Source organism: Trachypithecus francoisi, unplaced genomic scaffold (genome assembly GCF_009764315.1).
Source record: "Trachypithecus francoisi isolate TF-2019V2 unplaced genomic scaffold, Tfra_2.0 Lachesis_group2, whole genome shotgun sequence".
NCBI lineage: Eukaryota > Metazoa > Chordata > Mammalia > Primates > Cercopithecidae > Trachypithecus > Trachypithecus francoisi.
In genome coordinates this window covers 160645303-160664815 of record NW_022681465.1, presented here as the reverse complement: position 1 = coordinate 160664815, position 19513 = coordinate 160645303, and the positions used below count along the sequence as shown (strand labels likewise).

At 38.2% G+C, this 19513-nt stretch overlaps 1 protein-coding gene across 3 annotated transcripts in view; it reads right to left on the bottom strand.

Moving 5' to 3' along the window:
- Positions 1 to 19513, bottom strand: part of FNIP1 (folliculin interacting protein 1) — a 155126-nt gene that overhangs the window by 22252 nt on the left and 113361 nt on the right. For 2 of the 3 annotated variants that reach the window (XM_033181332.1, XM_033181334.1), the window contains 4 exons: positions 16058 to 16204; positions 14428 to 14597; positions 8257 to 9676; positions 7195 to 7363 (listed from right to left, as the gene is read on the bottom strand). In XM_033181332.1, the coding sequence (XP_033037223.1) occupies positions 7195 to 7363; positions 8257 to 9676; positions 14428 to 14597; positions 16058 to 16204 (1906 nt within the window). The remainder of the gene's footprint in view (positions 1 to 7194; positions 7364 to 8256; positions 9677 to 14427; positions 14598 to 16057; positions 16205 to 19513) is intronic. The other variant, XM_033181335.1, reaches the window with a different exon arrangement.

Below are 19513 nucleotides of genomic sequence, written 5' to 3'. Positions count from 1 at the left end.
CTTCAAAGTTTATATATTTAGTCTAAATTTGGCAGGTCAAACACTGCTCGATGTTTTAAGGTGATAAACTGCTTCTGTGACTTTTACTAATTGCTTGTCTGTTCTACAGCCAATAGATTCTAGGAAAGGCCTGGAGACATATGGAGTTAGGCAGGTCCCCTGGCTAGACTGGGAAAAGTCATGGGTTCTGCAATATTATACATGGCTAAAATTGCTTGTTTACCAGGTTTCTCGCCAAAAATAAAATGTGCTAAAAGTTAACAGTGCAGCATGCACGTCAGACTACTGGAAAAACAGTTTTATATGCAAGGTGTAGAAGGAAAAAAGAATGTGGTTTTGGTGGGAGGCTATAAGAAGGCATGGGAATATGGTTTTTGTTAAAGGAAATGAAATTTCGTCTAGCTCAGAGGGTTTTAACAATTGTCTTAACCTAAAAGAGTAATGGGACAAAACTGAAGGTTTAAGCAAGGTGTAAAGGGTTTGTGAAGTGTTGATCTTATAAAGGAAGTTCTGTAGGTATAGGCAAGTTTGCTAAGATTTGAAGGGGATTATTTAATTTTTCTGTATGTTGAACACTAAAATAAGAGCACACTAATGCAGGGCCAAAATCTGGGCTCATGTGTCTGAATAACATGGTTTTCTTACTGAATTGATCTACTGCTTAATAGAAAATTGTAAAAGATTTAAAAAGGTTTATTAAAATTTTACCTTATGGTTAAACTAATTAAGATTGAATAGATTTGTTTATAAGGTCTTATTAAGAATTAGGTTTAACGTTACTAATACACTAATGCAAAGGTGAAACTTGGCTTTCTCTTTAGAACAAGATTTTTGGGAGGCTGAGGTGGGAGGATTACTTGAGGGTCCAGAGTTCGAGACGAGCCTGGATAATACAGCAAGACCTCGTCTTCACAAAAAGTAAACACGTTAGCCGGGCATGCTGGCATGTGCCTACAATCCCAGCTACTGGGGAAGCTGAGGTACGAGGATTGCTTGAGCCCAGGAGTTCAAGGCTCCAGTAAGCCATGTTTGTGCCACTGTACTCTAGCCTTGATGACAGAGCAAGACCCTGTCTCAAAAAAATAAACAAAAAACAAAAAGCAAAAAACAGCAATAGGAGAATGGTGAGAAACATAAACTATGACAAAACCATGCAATAATCCATATACATTAAAAACAATGTTTACACACTATGTTAGTATGGGGAAATATTATATTAACTGTTATGTGACAAAAGCAAAATTTAAAACATAATATAAAATAATATAGAGTATAAAAATATAGGTATATATAAATATATATACACACATATATTTTACATATAAGGACTCAACTATATAAAAATATGTACTGTATAAATACACAGATATACACAAACATATCTTTTATATATAAGGCTTCAGACATATATATGATACATAAATACACATACACACAGAATAATAATCATAACAAGAAGATGCAAAGCACAGTGTGACTAATATAACCACACAGTATAAGTCTGGTATACAAACGTCAGTATTACTTTCATTATAGCCAAAGAGATTGAGGCTTTCCTAGAGTAAATATTCTGTCTTATGGTACACCATTAGTCAGTGGCCAATTCTGGGTTTTATGAGAAGCCACAATGCTGCCTAATCCCTGGAGGAAGTTTCTCTATTAAGAATAGCTGATGGTAGAGTTAGGAAAATTTGTGTTTGGCTTTCTTTACATTTCAACATTTTGTATAATGAATATATATTAAGAAAAATGTTACTTTCTTAAAAAGTGGGGAGACAAAGAAAAGACACTCTCCTCTTATAATTCAGAAAAATAGGACTATATATTTTTTTTAAAAAATCACTTCCATTACTTATATATTAACAGGATCCTGTATGTTTTTGCATGTAATCACATATTTTCATGTTAAATATGATAAACTTTAAGTATGCAAGGATTAAAATATATATATATATATATTTTTGTGTGTGTGTGTGTTTGTTTTTTTTTTTTTGAAACAGAGTCTCGCACTGTCGCCTGGGCTGGAGTGCAATGGTGCAATCTCGGCTCACTGCGACCTCTGCCTCCCAGGTTCAAGCGATTCTCCTGTCTCAGCCTCCCAAGTAGCTGGGATTACAGATACCCACTACCACACCCAGCTAATTTTTTGTATTTTTAGTAGAGACGGGGTTTTACTATGTTGGCCAGACTGGTCTCGAACTTCTGACCTTGTGATCTGCCTACCTTGGCCTCCCAAAGTGCTGGGATTACAGGTGTGAGCCACCACACCTGGCCTAAAATAATTTTTTTGTTTTGTTTTGTTTTTTGAGACGGAGTCTTGCTCTGTCACCCAGGCTGGAGTACGGTGGTGTGATCTCAGCTCGCTGGAAGCTCCGCCTCCTGGGTTCACGCCATTCTCCTGCCTCAGCCTCCTGAATAGCTGGGACTACAGGCATCCGCCACCACGCCCGGCTAATTTTTTGTATTTTTAGTAAAGAGAGGGGGTTTCACCATGTTAGCCAGGATGGTCTCAATCTCCTGACCTCGTGATCCGCCTGCCTCAGCCTCCCAAAGTGCTGAGATTACAGCCGTGAGCCACCGCGCCCGACCAAATAATTTTTTTAGAAATCCTATACATGCTTTGGAAAAATGATTGATAAAAAAATTCAACAACCTTTCAGTGCTGAGATTGAAGATATTTTATTTTTCTTTTTGTCAAATTTTTCTATAATAGTGCTTTGATAGTATACTTACATGACTAAATGACAATATGAGAGGGAAAGACTAGAAACCCAATTACTAAAACAGAGGGGGAAAGACAAATAGCTCCTTCCTTTTTACCACAGTGGAAGGAATCTAAGAGCAACAGACCTGAGATCACTAATATAAAAGTGTTATAAACTTTGTAATGGTGATTTTGCTATTTGTATGACTCTCTGTTCATCTGTTTTAGTAACAGTATGGCAAAGCAGCTTAAGAACAGGCAGATAATGACTGAATTCTACTTTTGCCACTCCCTATCTACGTAACTTAAAAACTTCTCTGAGCCATATGTGAAACACAAAGATAACAATAATAAGTACCTCAAAGGATTATTATAAGATTAAGTACATTTAAGTGCCTGGGACACAGTAAGGAAACAATAAAAACTAAATACTATTATTATTCATCCTATAATAGCAGGTAGAAACCCTTAAAATCAAAATGTTGTCTTTATCTTCATTAGGAAGTAGCAACGCTTTCCAATGCCAAGCTTTCACAGAGAAAGTCAAAAGACACTGTGTTTGGCGATGGGTATACATGAAAGAAGAAAAGAGACTAAGCAACTAGGATCAGACATAAAAAAAGACAAGAATGCATTAGAAGACACAGAGTGCATTAGAAGAACTCATATATAATTCCTTAACCAAGTAATTCAACAAATAGTAGGCACTATATCAGGCATTGGGAGGAAAGCATTGAAAAAACTAGAAACGGTTCCTTTACCCTGAAGGGCATCCATTACCACCAACTGATAAAAATTCTGTCCCTTGAAGCAATAATACATTCAAGTATCTTCCTCAGACATTACTTTTGTTATGTTTTATACTACATTTATTCATACACTTGGCCTTACTTCCTCTGCTGCTAAGTTAAAAACTTGAAGTCAGAAACTTTTTCTTTTTCATACATATATCCCTTGGAGTACTGGCACTATATTCAGAACACAGTAGATCAATAAATACTTATTTGATTGGTATTCAAAAGCTGAGCAAACTACCCTTTAAATATGAAGAGCACAACTTCTGATAAGTTATTTTCACAAATTGTTTTTATCTATATTTGCCATAATTTCTCTACTATCCAATAAAACACCAAACTTTACAACTTAGGTAACTTTCTACAAACACAAAAGGTTTAAACCTTATTGGCTAACAACTGACTGACTATTGCTCACTGAGCCACATATTCTCATCCATCATTTCCCACTTGGCTTTCTTCATTTTTGTTTTCTTTTTTTTTTCTTTGAGACAGAGTCTCGCTCTGTTGCCCAGGCTGGAATGCAGTGGCCGGATCTCGGCTCACTGCAAACTCCGCCTCCCAGGTTCACACCATTCTCCTGCCTCAGCCTCCCGAGTAGCTGGGACTACAGGCGCCCACCACCTCGTCCGGCTAGTTTTTTTGTATTTTTTAGTAGAGACGGGGTTTCACTGTGTTAGCCAGGATGATCTCTATCTCCTGACCTCGTGATCCGCCCGTCTCGGCCTCTCAAAGTGCTGGGATTACATGCTTGAGCCACTGCGCCCAGCCTCTGTTTTCTTTTCTTTCTTTCTTTTTTTTTTTTTGAGATGGTTGTCTTGCCCTGTTGCCCAGGCTGGAGTGCAGTGGCATGAACTTGGCTCACTGCAACCTCCACCTCCTGGATTCAAGTGATTCTCCTGCCTCAGCCTCCCAAGCAGCTGGGATTTCAGGCACACGCCGCCACACCCAGCTAATTTTTGTATTTTTGTAGAGGCACGGTTTCACCATGTTGGCCAGGCTGCTCACAAACTCCTGACCTCAAGTAATCCACCCACCTCGGCCTCCCAAATTGCTAGGATTATAGGCGTGAGTCACCATGCCGGGCCTCTCCATTTCTTTATTAACTTTTTAAATTGAGAGGTGGCCAGATTTTGTTATTAAAGTGAAGTATTAAAGTGATACGTACAATTGAAGGGAGAAATAGAAAATTCAACAAAACAATAGCTGAAGACTTCAATATTTCATTCTCAATAATTGATGGCAGAACCAAACCAAAAATCAGCAAGGGCATAAAAGACTTAATTAAGACTATTATCTAATGATTATCTAACTTGACCTGATAGCTACAGAACATCTCAACAAGAGCAGAATATATATTTTTTTCAAGTGCCATAAAACAAGTCTCAATAAATTTACCAGGGGTGAACAAAGTAGGTTCTCCAACCATAATGGAATAAAATTAGAAACCAACAAAACAATTTTTGAGAATTCCATAAATATTTGTAAATTAAACAGCATACTTCTAAATAACTCATAAGCAAAGAAGTTGCATGCAAAATTTAAAAACATTTTGAAATGAATGAAACTGAAAATACAACAGATCAAAATTTATCAGATCTGGCCAGCTGCAGTGGCTCACACCTGTAATCCCAGCACTCTGGGAAGCCAAGGCAGGTGGATCACCTGAGGTCAGGAGTTCCAGACCAACCTGGTCAACACGGTGAAAACCCATCTCTACTAAAAACACAAAAATTAGCCAGGTGTGGTAGTGGGCGCCTGTAATCCCAGCTACTTGAGAGGCTGAGGCAGGAGAATCGCTTGAACCTGGGAGGCAGAAATTACACTGAGCTGAGATGGCACCACTGTACTCCAGCCTGGATGACAGAGCAAGACTGTGTCTCAAGAAAAAAAAAAAAAAAAAAGAATTAACAGAAAATACTTTAGGATTTGGGGGCTGAAAGGTCTCTCTCTCAATGACTCAACTCTGCTTTTAGGCATGAACATAGCCAGAGAGTATATAAATGAATGACTGTGGCTGTGTTCTAATAAAACTTTATCTATAAAAAGCAGAACCATTTGGCCCACTGTCCATAGCTTGCTAATCCTTGATGCATATGGGCAAAAAATATATACAATTGAAATGAAACCACAAATGAACTTCTCTTTGGAGAAACCCTCACCATTTGAAAAACAAACAAACAAACAAACAAAAACACATATTCCAAAATTCAGGAACAAAAGAGGGGACATTACTAGCGACCTTATAAAAACTAAAAGGATTATAAGTGTATACCATAAACAACTTTATTCTAATAAATTAGGCCACTTAAATGAAACTAATAAATTCCTAAAAGACAAAAATTACCAAAATTGGCTCAGAAAGAAATAGAAAATCTAAATATACAAAAGGTGAATAAATTAAATTAGCAATTTAAAATATTCTTATTCTTAAAAGCCTGGATGCAGATGGTTTCACTAGTGAATTCTACCAAATGTTTAGAGAAAAAAAAATAGTACTAATCTTCTAGAAACTCTTCCAGAAAATAGAGAAGGACATACTTCCCAGCACTCTGTATAAGGCCAGTATTACCCTGATTATCAGAGCTAGACGAAGACATCACAAGAAAACTAAAAAGCAGTATTTCTCACAAATGCAGACTCTAATATCTACAGCAAGATATTGGTAAATCAAGTCCAGCAACATATTAAAAAATTATATACCATGATAGAGTGGGGATTGCTTCCTAAGAATACAATGGTTGGTTTAACATCTAAAAATTAATTAATGAAATCCACGACATTAAGAGTTTAAAGATGAAAAACAATATGACAATACCATCTCAGTAGACACTGAGAAAAAGCATATGACAAAATCCCACACTCATTCATGATTAAAGGATGGACAAAAAAACCCAAACCGTCTAAAAACTAGGATAAAAGGCAACTGCCTGTCTCTAAAAGAAGCATTCGGTTAAACAAAGTAAAAATAAAAAGGCAACTTCTTCCATCTAATAAAGGGCATCACAAGAACCTTACAGCTAACATCATACTTAATCATGAAAGATGCAATGTCTTTCCCCTAAGATCAGGAATAAGGCAGTGATGTCCATGGTCACCACTTCCATGCAACATTGTATTGAAAATTCTAACCAGTACAATTGAGTCCAAAAAAAAAAAAAAAAAAAAGTTGGGGGCAGCAGGGACAAAAGTCATCCAGATTGTTAAGAAAGATTTAAAACTATCTATTCACTGATAACATGAGCCTGTGCGTAGAAAACCTTAGGCAACTTATACAGAAAAATGAATAGACTAATAAGAGTTTCAGAAAGACCACAGGATATAAGATCAATACACAAAAGCCAATCCCACTTCTATATGTAAGCAATGAGTAATGTGAAAAGGAAATTAAGAAAATAATTCCATTCAAACTTAGCACTTGCAAATTTTTGATACTGTAAATAACCTAGTTGATGGACATCCATGAATACATACAGTACTTTCTGTATTTCAGATATCCACGTGGATAGATTTCTGGAACTTTATTTGCTTTCACAGTGACAGATACAAAGATACGGGCACTGAATATAAAGTGATGGTTTCAGAGAACAATGCTTGTGTTGTAAAAAGTATGACCAAAAATGTAAGGCAATTTTGGGTTCTGTCAGTTAACAGAGTTTCTTCTAAATAAACTCAAAAACAGTGAAGGTCACTCACCTGCACAGCATGAGATAAATCTGATGTCAGACACTGACGAAACCTCTCATCACTCCCAATTCCTTGAAGAACAAAGTCAGGCACATAAGATGAGCAGTAACCACCCAGCAAGGACCTCCCAAAGTTGGCAATGTTGGGCTGAACAGCACTCACTTCGATTAACTTTGACCTGGAATAAAAATGCCCCCAAAAGACATCTAATTAGTAATAAATATATTTAACCAGTAAAAAAAAAACAAAAAAAAACAACAAAAAAAACATCAATTCTACTAGTTCATATTTAACACTAGTCTGTATTAAAATCAACTGCAAATTCATCCTTATATAATGGTAATAATCGTAAAAATTAAGAGTAAAATGCTAATAATAGTAAAATCAAGAGTAAAATCATCCTTATTTAAAAACTGGTTCAAGTGCTCTATCAGAAAATAAAATACTCCTTCTTATTCAGAGAAGGTCTGATGAGCAACTGCGTAATGAAGTGAGGATCAATCTTCCCTAACAGACTTTAAGAGAACTGTACTTTGTGTTTGTAGCACATTCTTAATACAACCAGATTATGAAAACAATCATCTAAAACAAAACAATTAAATGCCTCACAAGTCCAAAGCTGGGTATGTAACGTTTCTCAAGCATGAATCTTCTCCTTGCATACTTGACCCAAAGTATACATTCTCTGTTTTCCTCTTAGTCTTGGCCAAATCTATTTCTAACAGCCATTCTAACATCTCAGGGATTAGTACTCCCTAACTGCCAGGCTCAGCATGTCCTTTTTTGGGGCAGAAGTCACTCCTAAATGGTTTGAAACCTTCTAAGCAATAAGAAATCTTATACTTATCAACCAGATCCTTTAACTTTTCTCTGAGGTCTTCATAAAACCTTTCCGGGGTATTTCTGGGGCTTAGCCTCTACTCCTTCTTATGAGTTACGAGAATATGAAAATAAGAGAGAGCTTTCCAGGACAATGATCTCTTCTTTTATACTAACCTTCAGAGACCAGCTAAAGAAAAGAATGGTACATATTTATATAGGGCCCATTATAGGTGAAAACTTCCTACTTACCCAGGAAAAGGTATCTCATCCTCTTCTGCCCAATCTTCTTGCTCTCCTCCATAATAACTGCTAACTTGTCTAGTCATATCATGACCTGTATCTTCACTTTCACTATCCCCAAGGGCACTATCTGAACTTTCATTTCTTGGAATGTCCCATTCAGTTCCTACAGCAATTTTTTTATCTGAACTCTCTTTATCCCCATGGGGGACAAGAATGGAGAGTGTATCTCTTTGGTCCTGCTGAGGAAAGCAGGTTTTACATGAATCTTGGGGAACTGTTTCTATACATTTACAAAATTCATTGTTCTGTTTGTTATTTTTTGCACACAATATTTTTGAAAACTCTAACATACAGCAATGGTCTTTACTATCTGCACTTGTTTTAATTGGAACATCATCAATAGTCCTGGTTTCAATTGAATCATCATTAAAATATTCGTCAAATAAGCTCATGCTTTCTGGGTCTGAATGATTCCAACAGGGAAGTTCACAGGGCTCTTCAGAAACCATCTTCTGTATATTAGACTCTCCAGATTGGTCCTTAGTTGTTTGTTTAGTTTCTTGATGCTGATCAACAGCCCCTCTTTCTGCTTTCAACGGTTTGGTGTGATGTCTGGTAATCTGATCTACCACTGCCTGACTTCGAAGCTCAGTATCTGAATCAGGTGACATAGAATCCCCAATCAGGAAAGTAACCTTTGTCTGGGCAGCCTCACAAGAAAATGAAGCAGGCACAATCTTATCTGGAGGTTTTTTCTCCACAGCCATTCCTGTGGATCTCATTGCTTTGCCTGTGTGACTGTCTGAATCCAGCAACTTCTCACTCTGCCATGTTTCCTCTGTTGGCTCTAAGCCTGACTCTGACAATGCACATTTGTCTACTGGAACAGATCCTGTGCAAACAACCGTCTCTAACTTGGCATCAAGGGAAGTTCTTAATTTATCTCTGTACTGTTTAACATCAACAGCATTTTCTTCTTGGCAGTCAGAAGGAGAAATCATCCGGCACTCATCTGAAATTCCTAGCAGCTCCTTAGAGCTGTTTTGAGCATCTTCTCTCTCTTGTTGTGAAATGTTCTCTACATTTTGCCCAAGGAGTGGATGACTGCAATATTTACAGTTACAACTGGGAGTTCTTATTTCTTCTGACTCTTTAAAGAGCAAACTGCTTTTGTTTCTATGCATTGTGACAAGGACATACTCCGATTCTTCTATTTCACCTTTCTCTAAAGTGGTAGTAATTACTGTGCCTGGCATAACAATGGCTTCATCTTCTCCATTTTCTAAAAGATGCGTTTCTTGAAGTTCAGAGCATCTTATAAAATAAGTAAGAAAATAAAGTAGCCTCTGGACCATGTCTTGTCGTTTGCCAACCACCACAGTCCTTGCTAACCGTACAGGAGAGCCAATAGCGCCATACAAGTCTCCTATAATGGAAAAATCAGTTATTGGACACATCCTTTACTGACACAGCTAAATAAGCTATTTTTAATGATCAGAAACCTAATCTTACTGTATGAGTAGTAGTTTAGGTTTTACTGTTTTGTGTTTTTTTTTTTTTTTGAGACAGAGTCTCACACTGTAATCCTGCCTGGAGTACAGTGGTACAATCATGGTTCACTGCAGCCTCAGCCTCCTAGGCTCAGGTGATTATCCTACCTCAGCCTCCTGAGTAGCTGGGACTACAGGTATGTGCCACCATGTCTGGCTAATTATCTGTATTTTTTTTTTGTAGAGACAGAGTTTTGCCATGTTTCCTAGGCTGGTCTTGAGTTCCTGGGCTCAAGCAATCCACTGGCCTTGGCCTCCCACAGTGCTGGGATTACAGGCATGAGCCACCATGCCTGGCCTCACTCTTAGTTCTTTAACAGATGAGTGACTATTCAAGGGAGGAAGATGAGATGAATAATTTTAACCAGAGAGAAAGGTGAATTTAAGGGTTTTCTGGTTTCCTTGTTAAACAAATGCTATGGTTCAGAAACCTCAAGCAAAGAGTCAGTTCTGAAACTCACATATCCCAAGAATATTCTTTAACCCAGGCTTCATGAAGAGCATTTTTACCTGGTTAGAGAAGTACTGCCTGAAGTACTATGTACACAAGGACTCTGTAACTGTGTCCAATCAAGAAAAGACAAAGCATAATATCTGCTGACTTGCAAGGACAGGAAAGGAGTAGCGGTAAAATGGAGCAAAGCTCGAGTAGTCACACCACACACTTATCCATTCCTGATTTAAATCATATCTCTGGGGCCGGGCATGGTGGCTCACGCTTGTAATTCCAACACTCTGGGAGGCCGAGATGGGTGGATCACTTGATATCAGGAGTTCAAGACCAGCTTGGCCAACAGGGTAAAACCCTGTACTTACTAAAAATACAAAAATTAGCCAGGTGTTGTGGTGGATGCCTGCAGTCCCACCTACTCAGGAGGCTAAGGCTGGAGAATTGCTTGAACCCAGGAGGCAGAGGGTGCACTGAGCTAAGATGACACCATTGCAATCCAGCCTGGGCGACAAGAGTGAGACTCCGTCTCAAAAAAAAAAAAAAAAAGAAAAAAAGAAAGAAAATGTAAAAGTAAGTCATATCTCCAAACTTTAACTGTTGTTCCCCTAGCCAGCACCCCATCCCACCAGCTCCCATGTTAGTAAGAGCCTATTTTCCCCTTCCATTCCCTAGAGGGTTGGGTACTCAGGATAGGCCAGAAAGGGCAGGAAGAGAGAGACTCATCCTTACTAAAAGGAAAAGAAAGGGCAACAAGTTTAGCCATGCAATTCATTTTCACTTCTGAATCCATTCTAAACATGACTAGCGATTATGTTAAAAGCAGAGGAAGTGAGGGGGTCAGGACTAGAAATTATTTCTATATTTATGCTATACTTCAAATTAAACCAGTAATTTCAGTGCCAAAACTATGGAGAATAGGGCTGGGCATGGTGGCTTATGCATGTAATCCCAGCATTTTGGGAGGTGGAAGCAGGCTGATCACTCGAGCCCAGCAGTTTAAGACCAGTCTGGGCAACATGGCAAAACCCTCGTCTCTACAAAAAAAAATACAGAAAATTAGCTGGGCATGGTGGTGTGCACCTGTAATCCCAGCTACCTGAGAGGAAAAGGTGGAAGAATCACCTGAGCCCAGGAAGTTGCGGCTGCAGTGAACTGTGATCGCACCACCACACTCCAGCCTGTGCGATACAGTGAGACCCTGTCTCAAGAAAGAAAGAAAGAAAAAAAAAAAAAAAAAAAAAGGAGAATACAAAGCCACTAATTTCAACTTAATTTAATTTTTGCAAGTTGTCAGTATATACATTTAAAATCCTCTATTTTTACTTTACAAAGCCCTCACACTTTTTAAAGGAACAAATATAAATAGGTCTCAAATAAATACATGCTATAGGTACTATTATGATAAATTTTCTCCTCTGGCTAACACACTGGCTCAAATATCACCATGCCACTGTTCTAAACTACTCCCACGATCCCCACGAATTACCAAGTAAGTTGAAATTACTTTGGTATGGCAAGTGAGTCTTTCATGATTCCCATTTTACTTTTCCAGCTTTATCTTCTTATACTTATTCTCCTTCTTGGCAGTCAGAAGAAGAAATCATCTGTATTTACGCAAAGACCCAGTCAAACTGGACCACTGAATATGCTCTGCACTTTTAACACCTAGACTCTTTACTCATGTGATGTCCTGTCCCTTTCCTCAATATCTCTGCCAGTCCATAGCTTCCCACCTAAGCATCCTCACTTGGGCAAAAGTAGGCTCCCCTGTTCAACTCCTACTAAACTTTTCATTTCTCTTATAGTTCCTCCTTGAATTATTATTGTTGTCTGCATATATATTACCTACAGTCGTAGACTGTTGACTTCTTGAGGGCAATTTCCAAATCATTCATCTTTATAGCCTCTGTGCTTTTTGCACAGAGCCTTTATTTAAAAAAGGATTTAAATGTCCCAGTTTAAAAAATACTACTAATAATTTGATTTTTAAAAAGTCAATGCAATGGAATACTACTCAGCATTAAAAAGGAATAAACTATTAATACACACAAAATAGGTGAATCTGAATTATACTGAAGAGATCAGACAAACAAAGTGTATACTGCATGATTCCATTCATATAAAACTCTAGAAAATGCAAGTAATCTATCATGACAGAAAGTAAGCCAGTGGCTGTGTAGGGATGGTGGAAGAGGAACAGAGAAACTGGGGAGAAGGAGAGAGAGAGGAAGAGATTACAAAAAGGCATAAGGAAACTTTTGGAAGTGATGCAATATGATTTATGTTTTGATTGTGGTCATGGTTTCAGAGGCATATATGCAAAACTTATCAAACTGCTTTATTATTTTTTTTTGAGACAGATTCTCGTTCTGTTGCCCAGGCTGTGGTGCAGTGCCATGATCTCGGCTCACTACAACCTCTGCCTCCGGGTTCAAGGGATTCTCCTGCCTCAGCCTCCTAAGTGGCTGGGATTATAGGCGCCCGCCACCATGCCCAGCTAATTTTTTTTGGTTTTTTTTTTTTTTTTTTGAGACGGAGTCTTGCACTGTTGCCCAGGCTAGAGTGCAGTGGCGCGATCCCAGCTCACTGCAAGCTTCGCCTTCTGGATTCACGCCATTCTCCTGCCTTAGCCTCTCAAGTAGCTGGGACTATAGGCGCCCGCCACCATGCCCAGCTAATTTTTTGTACTTTTAATAGAGATGAGGTTTCACCGTGTTAGCCAGGATGGTCTCAATCTCCTGACCTTGTGATCCACCCGCCTCAGCCTCCCAAAGTGCTGGAATTATAGGCGTGAGCCACTGCACCTGGCCATTGTTTTGTATTTTTAGTAGAGGCATGGTTTCACCATGTTGGCCAGGCTGGTTTCGAATTCCTGACCTCAAGTAATCCACCCACCTCACCCTCCCAAAGTGCTAGGATTACAGGCGTGAGCCACCGCACCCAGCCCAAATTGTGTACTTTAAATGTGTTTGGCCAGGTGTGGTGGCTCACGTCTGTAATCCCAGCACCTTGGGAGGCCAACGTGAGCAGATCGCTTGAGTCCAAGAGTTTGAGAGCAGCCTGGGGAACATGGCAAAAACCCATCTCTACAACAAATACAAAAACTAGCCTGGTGTGGTAGTATGCACCTGTAGTCCCAGCAACTTGGGTGACTAAGGTAGGGGGATCATTTGATCCCAGGGAGATTGGAGCTGCAGTGAGCCATGATCATGCCACTGTACTCCAGCCTGCGCAAAAGAGTGAGACTCCATTAAAAAAATGCATTTACTGTATGTCAATTATAACTCAATAAAATGCAAGGGAATGGGGGGAAGGAGCAAGGGAGAAAGCCAATAGGGAAGGAGGTTGGTTATATGAACTGATAAGCCATATGACAATCTACCTGGCAAGGTCAATCACCAGAGCAACCTAAGAAAAGTTACTACCCAATCACCAAAATGTTCTCATCTTACTCTTCCCCCATCATCTAACAGCAATAGAGTAGGAGCAGAAATAATTAGCAGCTACGTTTACCAGACAGTCTTAATCATTTTACATGTATTATCTCATTTAATTTTTACAACTTTTAAAGTATGTATCATCTATTATTATTCCCACTTTATGAATAAGGAAACTGTGATTCAAATGTGGTGTGCCTGACTCCACAGCCTGTGTCTTTAGCACCCTGCTATAATCCCTCCCTATTGCCTATGAACTTATCAACCACTTACTCTCCCCTGTTCCCCCACTTGTTTAGTGGTGTTTAACACCGAGGGAAACATTTTCCAAAATGACTCAGCAAGTGAACAAAAGTGGATCAACAGAAACCTCAGTGAACTGCTTCCCTCCAGATTTATTTTAGGTATCACGGGTGACTTTGTTGATTCATTCTTTCTTGCAAAGTACCTAACACAAAGTACAAAATCATGAAACACCCTGAAAATCTGAAGTTACTAGTAAACCAGCTATTAGCCTGCTCCTCTTGCCATACCTGCAGTTCTTCATCTATAAGGAATGATTTCAGGTCTAAGATGAGGATAGGATAAATTGCCAGACATGAAAGGACAAGCAAAGCAGAGATGCTTTAGAATGCAGGAGGTAAAAGCATTTTATTTATTTTTGGTTTTGCTATAAAAATATTACAGATAGCTACAAAACAAGTTTAATACATACTGTAACAGTTGTCAGATTACATACCCAGTTGTGCCCAAAGTGGGTTATATGGATGAGTCTTTGCCAACATGTCTACACTCTGAGAGGAATGCTTTTCTAAAAATATTTTTATAGGTGGCTGTCCATTTGGCATGACTGTTGGAACCCAGGCAAGATGATTAGTCAGAACTGCAGTAATGAGAGCTGGCAAGAATCTGAAAACAAAATACATCTGATCAGATTCCAATCTGCCTTCATGAAACCTTAGGTAAAATGTAGTGACAAAGTAAGCAAGGAGAGTATATATGTTCATGTGGCCAAATGGCACCAAAAAAAGCAGAGGAGAGAGGAAAGGATGAGTATGTAACAACCAGGATTAAAATGAAAGGTAATTGTCTCCAGTTGAGAAGGAGTTAAAAACTACTTGAAATAAAGGTAACATTCAAAAGAGCTATTGCAGATCATAAGTACAAAACAGAAATGTCATTTTACTTAAAAAATTATGGACTCTTCTTCTTTTCTTTTTTTTTTTTTTTTGAGATGTAGTCTCGCTCTGTTGCCCAGGCTGGAGTGCAGTGGCGCAATCTCAGCTCACTGCAAGCTCCATCTCCCCAGTTCACGCCATTTTCCTGCCTCAGCCTCCCGAGTAGCTGGGACTACAGGTGCCCGCCACCACGCCCGGCTAATTTTTTGTATTTTTAGTGGAGACGGGGTTTCATCCTGTTAGCCAGGATAGTCTTAGCCAGGATGGTCTCAATCTCCTGACCTCATGATCCACCCGCCTCGGCTTCCCAAAGTGCTGGGATTACAGGCGTGAGCCACCGTGCCAGGCCCATTATGGATTATTTTCAGTGTTTAATCACACAATTCATTACTGAATCAACCAGCAGGTCCTTAATTCCCAAATTACTGAATGGGAAAACGAGGCAAAGTATTGAGCAAACTCTATCATCAAAGAGAATAAAAACATCTGAATTACTCATCTGGATTCCAAAGACTTGAACAGTTAAAAGAAAACAGTATGATAAAACATCACACTGAAAATGCATCACTAAAATCCTAGCATTTCCTTACATGTTTTTTTTCGTCTAGCTCTGCTGCCCAGGCTAGAGTGCAGTGGCGTGATCTCAGCTCACTGCAAGCTCCACCTCCTGGATTCATGCCATTCTCCAGATTCAGCCTCCCGGGTAACTGGGACTACAGGAGCCCACCACCACGCCTGGCTAATTTTGTTTTTGTATTTTTAGTAGAGATGGGGTTTCACCATATTAGCCAGGATGGTCTCGATCTCCTGACCGCGTGATCCACCCACCTCGGCCTCCCAAAGTGCTGGGATTACAGGTGTGAGCCACCACGCCTGGCCATCCTTACATGTTTTCTACCTCTTTTCTATGAAATAAAACTATAAATGGATACAACTCACAAAAAAAAGGGCAGCCTCAGATAATTCTATGTCAGGAATTTTAATTACATAAATACAGACATTTTCACTGCTTTTCATTCATAAGGTTCTGTAATACTCTTCCATACCCTATCATTTAATTATTTTTTAGAATTCTGATTATTAATTTTAATAATATAAAATAATTTCAAAGATAATGGATGATTCTTCCACATCTGTAATTGAGTTTGATTACAATATCTAGTTATAATAAATAAATAAATAAATTCATACTGATTTTTGGAAGCATTTTCCATTAGAAAAGTGAACTCCTTCATGAAACGATAGCAAAGGTGGTTCTTTTCTGGAGTCCCCGACATCATTGTAAGCCAGACAGGTTCTCCAATTCGTGGCATCGTGTAAAGATTACAAATTGTTGTTCTAAAAAGAGGAAGACACATTATGAAATGTATAGTTTCCAGAGTTACATACTCTTAAAATAATTTTAAGTTTATGTTGCCAGCTTGGGCCTTACACCTAGATTATTAAAGCTTTTGAGAAAAGACAATGGACCAAGTCCTTCCTTCCTTATCAACAACACAGTACCATGGGAAATGGTCTCAAAATATGTGAGTTCTGGTGTTGGCGCTCCCCACCAGACTGCGTGCCCCAGAGTAAATTATTTCCCTACTTTAAGCATTTGTTTCCCATACCTGTAAAATGAAAGGATACCATGATAATTTCTAAAGCCCCCTCCAGCTCCATATTTCTAAGGGGTATGCTGTACTTAAATATACTGCAAATAATCAACTACATATACAAAAGGAAAATATTCTAAATGAAGTAACGGCTTATCCATCTACCCACTCAAAACAACAGTTTATCTGCATCATTTTGTTGCCTATGCTAAGACTCTAGTAATGTTCTTCAGGACAGTGAGAACACTATACATACAAGCTATATTTTATGACTCTCTCAACCTTCTACAGTGTTTCCTTGAATCAACACAAGAAAAGATTATCACACAATTAGCATAGTGCTTTCTTAGCTGTCTCTTGGACTAATTTAGACAATAGTTAGTCCTGTAACTTATACTTTCTCCTGAAGGCTTCAAAGCATACTTTCAAGATGTTAATTATTTTCGTTTTACATCATTAACTATTTAACAAAGCCTTATACATTTACTAGACTAAGCAACTCCTGCAAAGCCTGAGGCTTAAGAAACTAGTCAGTCTGGCAGAATATGGTGCCCTACTTTCTACTTTTTAAAACAATGCTGTCTAGTTGAACCTGGCAATGATGGAAACCTGCACTGTCTGAAACAGTGTAGCCACTAGCTGTATGTGGTTACTGAACACATGACATGTGACCAGTATGACTAAGGAAGTGAATTTATTGTAATTAAGTTAAATAGCCACAAGTGGCTGACAGCTGAGACTGTATTGTGCAATACTGCTCTCTGAGATTTCCACAAATTCTAATACCAACTTCAGTATAACTGTCTAACACCTAGGAGCCAAAAAAGAGAATAATTATCTTGCCTCTACAAGTTTTCTTGAATTTAAAACAATATAAACATGATGTGTACAATGGACAGAAACAATAAAAACAGGTCACTTTAATGAGCTCTCTGTAGAACATACAATCATTGCTAAGAATTTTAAAATAAACGCAAAGGTATATTATAGAGCAAATATGACTAGAATACAAACTAGGAATATATGAAAATGTTTGTTTTTAAAGCTTATTACAGGTGTCCAGATACGATGGAAAACTGAAAACAAATGTGTAATCCTCTCTTCAGTTTCTGAGGCCCCAAATGAACACCACCTAAAGATTTGAAAACAGATAAACCAGTGCAACAAACAGAATTAGAGAGGAACCGGCTGGGTGCGGTGGCTCACACCTGTAATCCCAGCTCTTTGGGAGACTGAGGCAGAAGGACTGCTTAAGCCCAGAGTTCAAAACCAGCCTGGGGAACATAGCGAGACCCTGTCTCTATTATTTAAAAAATAAATTAATTAATTTAAAAAAATTGCCAAGAAACTATTACTGAAAATTAAAATTAGAGATTTCACGAAATTCTGGAAGACAAACATAGGGTGGAATTGTCACTGAAGTAGCAGAGTAGAGGAATTTATAAGGTCATAGTATCACAGAGGGAGACATGGACAAAGGGGAGCTAATTTGCCCCACTAAAGCAAGAAGAGGCTCAAGACTCACAAATTTTTGGGAAAGTCATGACAGGAGCTAAGACACAGTACTGAAAATTGGGAGACTAATTCAAAGTCCATAAATGGTTGGCAGCTCCCTACCTCCTCTCCACTTCCCCAGAAAATGACTACAGATAGAAGAGAGCAGATATGGCAGTTGAATGGCCCAGAGGAATGACCTTTTCCAAACTCTTCCTGACATTAGTATCTTTCAGAGTATATAATCAGATATAGACTATATCTTGTAGTATTAAATCTTCATGGGATTGGGGGGGTGGTATGGGAGGAGCAAAGATTAGGGGAAAAATATCTAAATATGCTTCTTCAGGTAATGATAATTAAAAAACGTTGAAAAACACTGCCCTGAGGTGAAGGTCTCCAGTCAAAAGCCTGATTATGCACAGAACTCCTAACCTACAGTTTGTTATCTCATTCTCAACTACAGAGTACAAGCAAAAACACTGATATTTAGAGAAAGCCTCCAAGAAGAGAAAGAAACAAGAACAGAAACACACACACTCACCCATAAAAAACGACTCCAGAGGAAAACAGAAATAATGCAAACAAGGGAAGAAAACTTTTAAACAAAACTCTAATGTACATTAAAATGAAAGAATATGGTAGAGAATCTAATTTTCAAAGATAAGGATTATCCAAAAATAAGAAAGCATCAAAGATTTGCTGAAATGAAAAAAAGCATAGAAGGGATAGAAAAACAAAACATTCACAAAAAGAGAAGGAAAATATGAAAAAAAAAGGAACACAGAACAATCCAGGAGTACCAATTTCTAAAAAAAAAAAAAAAAAAAAAGGATTCCAGAGAGAAAACAGAATGAATTGTAAAAGAAAGTAGAAAAATTACCAGAGCTGAAGAACATGATGGTGCCATAACAATACTGAGACGATAAAGGACCAAGGAACAGGTGTAAACTCATGTATCATGTCAGAAAATAAATATGATCTAAAACTGATAAATGAGGAAACAGCAACATTATGTATACTTTTTAATAATACGGAGGTAAATAACAAGAAATAACTAACAGTTAAAAAGAGAATGTGTCTGGGAAGAATGGGGTGGGTAGGATAGGATTCATTTGTTTTTAATTATTAGACCTTACAGAAATTTTTGTTTCTTAATCACGTGCATATACTTTTTGATTAAAAGAAACAATGTATAAATAAACAAATACGCTGATCATTTAAGAGTTTTTCATGAGTTTCTTCAACATATTACCGTCTACTGTAAGTCTATGTGTCATGGGACAGAGCCAGATCACAAACACTGGTATTAGTGGTCCACTGAGGGCCTTTGCTTTACTATTTTAGTATTTTATTTGTTTAAAAGTATTAAATATGCTATGGCCTCAGAGTGTTGTCAAGGATAAAGAAGGCAAAGAAATTAATTACACAACAGTGCTTCTCACTATATACAACTCTACGTTGTTATCATTAACAATCTAGAAGTAATGCCCAGGTGGCTCACGCCTGTAATCCCAGCACTTTGGGAGGTCTAGGTGGGCGGATCACCTGTTCAAGA